General features: G+C 39.5%; 1 protein-coding gene across 5 annotated transcripts in view; it reads right to left on the bottom strand.

Annotated features, from left to right (window-relative positions):
- Window positions 1-6810: 6810 nt before the first annotated feature.
- Window positions 6811-11992, bottom strand: part of LOC124165858 ((E3-independent) E2 ubiquitin-conjugating enzyme) — a 29267-nt gene continuing 24085 nt past the window's right edge. For 4 of the 5 annotated variants that reach the window (XM_046543387.1, XM_046543412.1, XM_046543405.1 and 1 more), the window contains exon 17: window positions 6811-10267. In XM_046543387.1, coding sequence (XP_046399343.1) covers window positions 10029-10267 — 239 coding nt within the window. In that variant the 3' untranslated portion in view covers window positions 6811-10028. The remainder of the gene's footprint in view (window positions 10268-11992) is intronic. The other variant, XM_046543396.1, reaches the window with a different exon arrangement.

Below are 11992 nucleotides of genomic sequence, written 5' to 3'. Positions count from 1 at the left end.
TTAATGTTTTTGTTAAAGTGGGCGTGGCTATATTACCCAAGCATCCCCATTCCTGCCACACTTCGCTCCACGCTCGAAACCAGTGGTGCCCCCTCCAGGATATTTACAACCTCCTTGGTGACAACATATTTAGAGGACGACATGAGGATCCTCTTTTAATATCCGTGTTTTCCCCAGTCAAAGAAAATCACAACTGAAATGCGTGAATGCGTGAACTGAAGTACTCTGGATCGCCACCGGGTTAGGAACTGCATTTCTGCCGACGTTTCGATGTCCAACTCTGACATCGTCCCATGGCCCATGGACGATTGCTTTCACTCAATAGCCTAGAGCAGTGGTCCCCAAACCTTTATGTCTTGCGACCCACCTTTTAATTTTTCCATTTTCGCGACCCACCCCTACCCCACCCATGATTACGCACACACACACATAAAAATACGTATGTATGCATTTTGTACACTTAATTGGTATTTATATTAATTTATATACGCTATTGCTTTCGTTTCAATGTAATAGGCAAGCATTGCACCAAGATTTGTTTGTTAAAAAATAACAAAAATGACACATACCTACATAAAATTAAAATTATCTGGTGAATCATTTAAATTTGGTACATTTTCCAGAGCCACGCCGCGACCCACTTAAATTCCGCCCGCGACCCACTGGTTGGGAAACGCTGGCCTAGAGGACTATGGCCGAGTCGGGCATCGAAACGACGGCAATAATGCAGTTCCTGATCCGGTGGTTCTCCCGAGAAATTTTCACGGAATCTATTCGCCGGGAAAGCACCAAATCATAGATGAAATTATGACTGGATGATATTATGGACGACGTCACACGCAGGATAAATATGATAAAATTACATCAATCTCATCATCATCACTGGTCAACAATCCTAGGATTGGTTTGATGCAGCTCTCCACTCAGTTCTCCTATCAGCTAATCTTTTCACTCCTACGTATTTCTTCTCTTTCACATCTCTCATTACTTGTTCCATATATTTTTTTCGGGGTCTTCCTTTTCCATTCTTGCCTTCCACTTGTCCTTCGCCGATTGTCTTCATCAGGCCATTATGTCTCAAGATGTGGCCTATAAGGTTGTTCCGTCTTCTTATTAAGGTTTTCATGAGGCTTCTCTTCTCTCCTACAATTCTTAGGACTTCCTCGTTACTAACTCGGTCGATCCATTTGATTTTCATCATTCTTCTGTAGCACCTCGAGAGGACTTTAAGAGGACGACATGACGATCCTCTTTTAATATTCGTGCTTTCCCCAGTCAAAGAAAATCACAACTGAAATGCGTGAATGCGTGAACTGAAGTACTCTGGATCGCCACCGGGTTAGGAATTGCATTACTGCCGACGTTTCGATGTCCAACTCTGACATCGTCCCATGGCCCATAGCTTTCACTCAATAGCCTAGAGCAGTGGTCCCCATCCCTTTATGTCTAGCGACCCACCTTTTAATTTTTTCCATTTTCGCGACCCACCCCTACCCTACCCATGATTACACACACGAGACTTCGTCGAGAGCGGACGTGTTTCTGCTGAGCTCCTCGTCGCAGCCTACCTGAGCTTCTTTTTGGTGGTTTACATCGGTTACGCGGTTAGACCCATCCATAATCTTTATCACCTTGTTATACCTATCTTTTCCCTCACTTGATTTTCATATATATTTTTTGTTGTTGTTTTATTCACTGTTTTTCGCTGTTTTCTGTCTTTTCTCTGAATTGTCATATACGGCCTGCTTCAGTGGCGGATACAGATTGGGGGCGCGGGGGACGCGCGCCCCTCCCTTGCGGGTCCGGCCGTATTGGCAAACATTGCAGAACCACGATTGTGACTTTTTTATATCATTAGATGGCATTGTCTTATATATATATGTATAATTACTTTAATTAAAATTTTATTTTACTCTGCCTGTGACTTGATTATTTTTTATCGCGATAAAAGTAAAGGCAACTCAATATATCTTTTGCGCCCCCCTTGAGTGTTTTCTGTATCCGCCACTGCACCGCGTGCTATTGTTTGTTATCTCTGCAGGTCCAGAAGAAAACCATCAGAGGCGTAAGACTCATACATATTCACCAAACTGTTGAGAGGACACATCACTCCCACTAGACCTGGTAGCGGATACAGAGGGGTGCAAGAGGGACTATAGCCCCCCATGGGGTATCTAATTCACACTAGATAAAAATGGTAATTTTTTCAGTTGTCGAAAATATACAGAGGATAGCCACAAGACAATCTTAAAGTGTTGCCACAAGCCTGGAACGAAATTCTCAAAAATTTTTAACCTCCTGGACCCCCATTACTATTGGGAAGTTACTCTCCAGGCCAGGCCCAGAACTAAGGCAGGGCAGAAGGGGCATGTGCCCCGGGTGACATTTCAGGGGGGAAGCAAAATTAAAAAATTATATTTTAAAAAGTTATTTAATTTATTGTAATGAAATTATTTAACAATAATTATTAATTTATAAAATACTAAACAATAATATTAATAAAACTTCTTAACGGCAAACATACGGGGTGTAATTTCAACTACCGCATTTCTAAAAAATAGCTAACGGATGTATTACATTATAGTGGTGGGGGACGGAGGGATCGATAGGAGATCAGGGGAGGGGGGAGGTAACAAACAGATCTTTGCCCACCCCTACAAAACTCCTAGTTACGTCACGAAAAAATGGGGTAGGAGAGATTCGCCCTCTATAGGTACAAATATTCGGCGGCGTATAGAGAGCCTAATTTCGGGGGACGGGAAGCGGACTCCCTGAGCCACCCTTATTAGCCCCACTTCATTCATTCACACGGCGCCTTAAGCGCAAACATACATATAAATTCAGAGGTAAGGAAAGAAAGGGATAGGAACATGTGATGGAAAAAGGACGAGGACAACGGTGCTGAGGTAGGTGGAATAAAGCCAGAAATCAGAGGGTAAAAATGCGGCCTGACTGGGACTCGAACCCAGAATCTCCTGGTTGCCGGCCAGGTGCACTATCAGTAGCGCTACCAGGACGCTTAGATTTACCATGATTTCGGCGGGGGTTTATACACAGAAAACTCCCTTTGCTGTGGCCCACGAGAGTAACCAATAGATGCTTAAGCGCAAATATGCATATAAATTCACAGGTAAGGAAAGAAAGGGAAAGGAACATGGAATAGAAAAAGGACAAGGACAACGGTGCTGTGGTAGATGGAAAAAGCCAGAAATCAGAGGGTAAAAATGCGGCCTGACTGGGACACGAACCTCAGGCCGCATTTTTACCCTCTGATTTCTGGCTTTTTCCATCTACCACAGCACCGTTGTCCTTGTCCTTTTTCTATTCCATGTTCCTTTCCCTTTCTTTCCTTACCTGTGAATTTATATGCATATATATATATATATATATATATATATATGCCACGGGTACGACAAAAAATAAATCACTTACCCAGCCTTAACTGCGGGGAAATCGTCCTCTTCCTTACGCTGATGACGCGTCGCAAAAAATACGGTCCGTATCAAAGATATTTATTCTAAGTAAACATTTAGTCTATCTCTTCGGTACGTGCAATCACCATGTAACTTTCGCTCTCACTCCGCTTCAATATCCTCCTCGCTTCCACCAGCTGTGGAGTCGCTGGAGACTCCAGCCGCGGCGTCGACGCATCGACTCCTCACGTACCGGAGCGGTTGTCAAACGGAACCGCATACGCCTCAGCGGCCCTCGTTGTCGACAGCGCGAGCGTTCAGGTTGATGAACACACGGTTTGATGTAGCAGAATTCAGCCAAAGGGGTGCTCCTTCCCTCCCCTAAGAGACGATCAAGTGCCCCTTCCCTCTCAGGCATCGTTTCACTTACAATTATTCGACCTCACTTCATTGTCACGGCCACGAATATTACATAAGAGAATCCTCAAGTCTGCTTCTAAATGTGTTGTCACCCAAGGCGCATTTAAATGGGTTTACAAAAGTCGCCACTCGCGTCGCTGACGGAAAAATTGATCCGAGTTTCGCGGGGAAATAAGGTATAATTATAATTGTTAACCGAAAATTATATACGTGATGATATCATCTATCAAATTCACAAATTTTCAATGGTATTCCTCGCGATTACAAACATTCTAATCCAAAATTTTGGAAAAAAGTGGATCGCATTGCACTCACCACCGCGCCGCGGATATTTTTGAAAACCGATTAAAATGGGACCGAAGTGGCAACAGAACCCATCCTTTAATGGGATGGAATTGAGCCTCCTGTATGCAGTCCTCTTGGCCACGGCACTCGAGTGATTCCGATTTGCGGCGACAGCAGGCTAAATGAATACATGCTGAAAAAAAGTGTAATCGACTTATCCCTTTTTTAATCCCTCCCCAAATGCCGGAAAGAAGTTAACCACCCCTGAAATACATTTGATTAAATTCAGTAGCTGTCAATGGACGGCTGTCGGTAGCTCTCTGCTTTGGGTAATACTATGGTATAGTATTTGGAAGCGGCAACCCACTGCTCTGGTAATTTCCGACACAGGAAATGTAGGCAGCTCTGGGTGAAGAAAAACCCAGCATCGACAAAGACCAACTTTCAGGCGCCATGAGGACCCTGCTTAACCTCCCATCCAATTGACGGAGTACCGCACTTGAAGTGTTTTCTACAAAGCACTCAAATAGGACCTACAAGGGGTCTAAGTGTTCAAAACATCCCTCCCAGAAACCCTACTTTCTCACTCCAATGATTTCCTCACACCTGAAATGCAACCCCTCCTCTGGTGATCCCCTGCAACATTGTATTTTGCTGGGGCATAGAGTATCGATAGTTGATTCAGAGATGAATAGTATAGAACATAAAAATCCCTTGCCTAGATCTAGCAGCCGGAGGCGGAATGGCCAGGGCAGGTCAGCGGGAATCCCCCATGGGCGGAGTTTTGGGGGGCCGAAGGGGAGCTTGCCCCCACCCTCACTTGAATAGTAATATGTCTGAAAAAAGTCCAAAATCTTTATAAATGCCAAAATATTTTAGTCTTGGTTAGAACTTAAAGTGCTGTTTTCAGAGGCTAATCTGAACAAATTTTCCAGGAAGGGCACCAGGGACTCCCTGTGCCAGTAGGGAATATATTTCACAGCCCCTATACTCCCTGCAGGACTTGATGGTCCCCCCAATATAAAACTCTAAACTGGAATCCTCTGGGGCCAAGTCCCGTGGGGCCCAAGATGGTATCGGGGAGTCTTACGCTCTTTCAGTGCATTCCAATTTCCTTGGACCTTGAAAGTACGGTACCTAACTGAAAACGAAAGAATATGCTAGACCCCTGCAGTGGTTACGGCCAGTCTCTCTTTCATCTCACTCTCGTGAACGCTCAAACATCATAATTATCAAGATAAATTGGTGATCCCTATCCCGCTCTCTTTAGTATGTGCAGTATTCACATTTTAGCTTATTGACTTTGTTTGTCATAAAAATTGCTCACCTAAATGTGTGCCCCACTTTTTTTTTTAGGTACTTAGGTTTGCTTTGAATCTATTATCCGGGGAACCAGAACTTAACACCCTATTCCACAGACAGGTTATTGTTCTTGATGTGCCCTCAGCACAACACCCAAGCAGGGATCTGGATTCTTTTGAAAACATCACTATAACCCAACTGTGGCATAGCCAGAAATTTTGTTCAAAGGGGGTCCAAAACCAGGGGAGAAAACTGTTGAAAAACAGAGTTCTTGGTTTAAAACTAATTTTAACACTTTTCATAATGGAAATAACTTCATTTTTCAAAGAAATCTTTTCTAAATTCATGATTTTTCAGTAATTGATTTTCTTTTGTGATGCAAAGTATGCTTTAATATTTTGGGGGGTTTCAGACACCCCCTCGCTACTCCACTGACAATCAGGATTCTGAGCTGCCAATTTCAAATCCTCATCAAACTAAATCAAAATTTTACAACAGAAACAACGTAATTTGTACAGATAAACAACTGACAAAGTAGTGCATGGAACAAGTAACTTTGTACGCAGTGATCAGGTTTACTTACACCAACAACATTTTAGTCTTCAAAGTTATATACTTTGATTGCAATACAAAAATTCTGTCTCAGAGACCTAATGATGAGAGAATAGACCTCACCATTACATATGTATTTCATATTCAGGGGAAATCATACTTTCTCCAGTGAAACAATGATGTGTGAGCTCTCTCAATGTAGCATTTCATATGCTGTCTCCCATTTACGCATTGGTTTCCGCGGAGTATCTGTCCCTTTCCTCACCCATTTAAGCGTTATTTATCTGAAAACCTCTCCAAATAAACATCAAACATGGTTAGTGGGCAGTTTTTCTTAATAATACACTATTTTAAACAACCAATGGGTGGGTTTTACATGCATGAAATACATGATTTTTGATAGCCATGCACATATTCACACAAAATTTGGTTCACAACATTAAGTCCGTTAATGCACTCGAATGCTATGAATGGAATAACGCAGACTGGAGTAATTACATTGGCAATACTGGACGAGCTCCATGTGCTACTATGTATTCGTACAACACATCAAAGTCATGTCAGGGCAGTATGCAATGAATGTATGTAACTCTCGAAGTATTCCACATTTCTTTTAGTTATGCCTCAGCATATAAAGAAACATATCAAATGATAAGGTGAGGAAAATGGAAGTGAGTTAGACTACCAGCTAGATTCTTAAAATTGAACATCAATTTATGTCCAATCAGTTTTGTTCCCATATATTAGTATTACTGTGTATAAAATAATCCAAGGCAACTAACCAGCAGATGAAAAAAAATAGGGATAACTAAGGCGTAAGTAAGGAGAAAAGAAAACGTTTCATTATATCAACCAATATTTATTGTGCATGTTTAATACATAACAGGGCACAGGAAAAGAGGAGAATAAAATCTACAAGTAATGGAGGTAATTAACTGAGCAATTTCTTTCACAACATAAACCACAATCCATCATTGATCATAAATTATAATGGTTGAAAACAACTGGAGTATTATTTGGCTTATTGATATGAAGGTGTAATGGGTAAACAACACCAAAGAGACTATCATTGGATACTTCAATGCAGTCTTACAATATTAACCCATCTGTAATAAAACAAAAAATACTAAATAAAACTATGACTGCATTGGACAGTTTTTCAAAAATGATACTACACATTGAAACTCAGAAAAAATGATGTACAACACACAAAGTTTACATGACTGAAGCAAATATTCAAATTTACAAGCAGTAACACTGAGCGTACAGGTTAAACATAATCGCAAGGTAATTTTACAGCTCTGATACTTGGGATTTACATAGTTTTTAAATAATTTACACCCTTTGTAGACTCAACAAGAAAATAAACGAGTCCAAACAGCAGAGTATGTATAATGATATTTTTTTCAAAGAAGAGCACCACTTTTTTCTGTACACACCCAGAGGGAAACAGGTTGTTGTACAGGCAAATCTTCCATTCTTTCCTCATTCATTCTTTATAACAGTTTTTATCTTTGCAGTTGTTAACTACATGTCTTCTGGACCACCCTTAAAGAAAATTCAGAAACTGTAATAATGCAAAAGGTAGAACCACATGTAGAACATATCTGAGGACGCAAGACACTACATTCTCATGTTGTAAGCAGCATATACAAACCTTTTAACTGGATCATGGTAAGTGTACATGCATACATATACACACTTATAATTGATATATTTATACATAGAGATTTCAATCAAACAACAAAAACAAAATGAAAATTAATACAAAGTTATCGGCAATCCCTGAGAGAAATGAATGCATGCAACAATAAGTACAGCCCCCACAAATATATTCATTTGCCAAAACAACACATACAAAGTCTTAAGTATGACACCAGCCAAACATTCCACACCACATGATCAACCACGCTTAGTACACTTGAAGGATTATTTACACAAGGGTTGGTATTAAACCTCAACATGTGCCGTTTGCTTTTGCATTTGATGGTTTCCAAATTTTCATGCAGTCAAATAAAATTTCACCCAACACATATTCATCGACAATTAACACAACACTGAAGTAAGATGCACTTAGACTTCACATGAGCAAATAAGTTGATTATAAAAGGGAAGAAGAGACAGGAAAAGAAGATAAGTGACATATATTGAATGGATAAGAACAATTCCAATCGAATAACAAGGAAATGTTTACGAATAATGAATAAGCCACATCAAAGATTTATCAAAGTAATCTTTACTGCACAGAGAATCAAGAAGTAGGAGTTGAGATTTTTACATGCCGAGCAATAAAAAGTTTTTCATGAATTTTCCAAGAGTGTTAACCGAACAATGAATGAATCACAATTGTGTGCTACATTATTCTAAATGAGGCCCAATACCATGGACTCTTCTGGATTCTGATCTTAGCCTCTTAACCAGGATTTCAGTAAAACTGGAACCAATTCCCCTATCATACGCAATCATAATATCTGACCCACAAAACATACTTCAATAAAGTAATCCAGTCAGTTATTGAAGATTGAGATAAAAATTCTCGTAGTCATCACCAACAATGATCATGAACACCCAAATGTATGCGCTATTACAACCTCATGGAAATTAAGGGAAATAAACTAAACATCGCAGAAATAATGCCTACACACCAATAAACAAAAACTTCCCAAATTCATAAATCGAATGCAACTGATAACTTATCAATTCATCTATGGGCACAAGATTTTGAGCTCCCATAATAGACATTGTAAAAAGCATTTACTGTGAAATCTAATCATCACTACTTGGCAAGTAATGAGCTGAAAAATAATGCGTGCACTGATATTATGAGAAAAATAGCTATGGAAAGGCGCTCTGAAATTTTTAAAGACAAAAAATGCTCATTCAGCATTCCACCAAAAGTGGTATGATGGAATGTGAGGCCAGATTTGCAGGCTCAAATCAAAAGAGTAAATCAATACTTCACCACAATATCAATCATAGACAGGTTAATCATTAGCTACTTTAATTATAATAAACTGCTGCCTCAATAATTTAACAATAGTCACATTAAAATGTGGGGAAAACATACCCTTTAAAATTAACCACTGGAATAAGGAGAACTAATGCCACTGATATAATGCTAAATAAATATCAAGCTATATTTCCAGGCTAAATAAATAACACATAGTGAAAACTGACACCCAATCACACTATGCAAGAAACTCATATGTTCATGAAGACAAGAAAAATATTGTACTATGGTCGATCTATCAAACAGAACTATTATGACATCATGTCTTAAATAGCATAAAATACTGGCATCAGAACTCTGATTGCACATAAAGGTCAGAGCACATTAAAGCAAAAATGTATGCCACTACAAAAAATATAACCATCAAATATTTAATATTTAAATACACAGCCTAGCTTAGCTGGTAATAATATTGTATACATATTAATAGGAATTACAATATGTACTGGACACATTAAAGAGGATCTGATTACTGACTGCTTTTTTATGGAAATGCAAAGATTCCAAACAACTAGATTATCAATCTTGTTAAGTACTGGATGGCATTCTAAGTGCAGTAAAACATATTATCAAAAACTGTAAACTTTACGCAAAGTATGGTATACATATACATCTTGGGATAGGAAAGCACACTGCCAAGGGTTTCTGGGAATGAGTCATTTATCATCATTCTCCCTAAGCCCTAAAAAAACATAAATCATCACTTGGGAACAAAAAAATGGCTTAAAAAATCAGCCCGTACCTTCACTGGATTTTATTGTAATCGAAGGTAACACTTTCTCGCAACCATTCATCCACACAGACACACCCACACAGCACAACATTTTTATTTCCCAATTTCTTCATTCTGGCAAATTTCACTGGATGCCGCTTCAGCAAATTTTCAATGGCCACTTGAGGCAGCATATTTCCATTTCCCAAGCATAATCTGCAGACCCAACGAATATCCCACAAAATATTTTCTTGAAAGTCATGTAGATAATGCTGGAACATGCATCTTCGTAAGTGAGCAGGATGCATACCTCCACTGCGAGTAACCCCAACAACTAACTCTTGAAACGACCCTTTTCCTCCACTGGATTGGATGTGAGCTGCTGCTGTTCTTTTTCTGACTGGGCTGGTTCCACTCCCTTCGCCTCATCCTCATTCGTGGCATCAGATATTCCCAAAGATGTCAGGACTTCTCTGAAGGAGACTAGCGTCTTGCGTAGCGTCAAGCAAAATCCTTTAGAGGCTGGTATGAGAGGAAATTCCGGAAGCTGAACATTGATGGCACTAGAAATTGCTGTAAGAGAAAAATAAAATAAATACACACAATGAAAACTGCTAGATTGCCTACTTTTTGCAAGAGAATTTACAACTAAAAATTTAGGCTCAAAAATTTGGGGAACTACATTCAGTGTATTAAGTTATTCTCATCCCTAAGTTGGGTGGTTAATCCATACGGGAAATCACTCTTCAGCCATACATCACACTGTTATACAGTAGACTCTCATTAATACGAACAACGTTATTACAAAGTTCTCGTTATTACGAAGCAATTCATTGATCCCGACGAAAAGTCCTATCCAATGTATTGTAAAAGAAACGTTATTACGAAATTACAAACCTCAGTCCTGGTCCCAGAAGTCACAAAATGAACTTTATTACGAAGTTCCACAAAAAAGCAACGGCATTTAAGTGGATGTACACTACATTATCATCATTGATCTACATCTAAGTTCTCTTCTTGTACTGTGTCCAAGAGCATCAATTTTGGTTCTTTCTTCAATTGGCGATACTTCAATATGCATGCAACACAATATAATAAGCTTCATTCCTGTGGAATTATGGTGATCCACTCATTAACGCTCGTAAATTGGACATACAGTTAGTCCTCTTCCTGCAAACATTGGATTTACAAACTTTCAGAGATACGAACATTCGAAAAATTGAAGCGCGCCCAAAATTTCAAATTTGGCACCTTCGGAATTTGCTGATGCGGCACGACGTGGCAAAGAGTAACTCGTACTTTGGGCATAATCTGAACAAAGTATCATTTAACCTGGTGAAAAGTCAGGAACTGGTCAGCGCTTAACCCATTCTCTCTTCCCACCGACAGCAATTTTTTTTTTGGCGAAAGCTACTTTGCAAGCTAGATCAGTTCATCACAATCGTGAGTTAATGCAAGACTTTGATGCTGTGTTGCATTCAGCAGGATAACCACTCTCCTCGATGCCTTGTATAGGTTTATCAACTAATGAGCAAGGTCTTGGAAAGCATCGTATATCGCGTAATTTAATCGCTTGTATTATACACTTGACTCTGAAGATTTTAAGTGCGGGAGATTGAAGAGACAAGAAATTTTGACGAAAAATGTTTTCTCTTTCTTTCGATGATTCCTAAAAGAAACATTCGTACAAACTTTGTTATTACGAACCTCCGGTTTTTCAGTCCCGTGAACTTCGTAATAATGAGAGTGTACTGTATTAGCATACAGTTTTGGCTAATTCACAATTTGGATGACATAACTGCTTAGAGGTGATAGTATTATAAAATAAAGGTAGAAAGGGTAGGACAATGCTATCAATAATGTGGCTAAATGAGGAGATGTCACAAGAGGTTATGCTATCATTGAATTGGCAAAAAAATACCGTATAAGCTTGTGTAAGAGGCGCACACGTGTAAGAGGCGCACCCCTATTTTGAGCATCAAAGCTATGAAGAAAAAAAATTTTGCGACATTTTTTTTATCCTATCGTGCGGTGTTGCAGACGTATGCCTGGAATTTCGACAGTTATCGAAATGTCCTCTTTCAGTACTATTTGAAAGAGGAAATTTTGATAACTGCGGCGGCATAAGAGGGAGTAGAAAGAGTTCCGATCCTCTCTTTGCATACGCCATCGCTCTACCTTGCTTGTTCTACTCACGAACAATTTTGTTTAAAAGCTCTCGCAGGAGTATTGCAATAGAATTGCAGCCGTGGAAAATTTTAAGGCAAAACACGAAAGGCAAATGGCATGAGCTTTCCC

This window comes from Ischnura elegans, chromosome 1 (genome assembly GCF_921293095.1).
Source record: "Ischnura elegans chromosome 1, ioIscEleg1.1, whole genome shotgun sequence".
Classification (NCBI taxonomy): Eukaryota; Metazoa; Arthropoda; class Insecta; order Odonata; family Coenagrionidae; genus Ischnura; species Ischnura elegans.
This window is presented reverse-complemented; position numbering and strand designations above follow the sequence as displayed.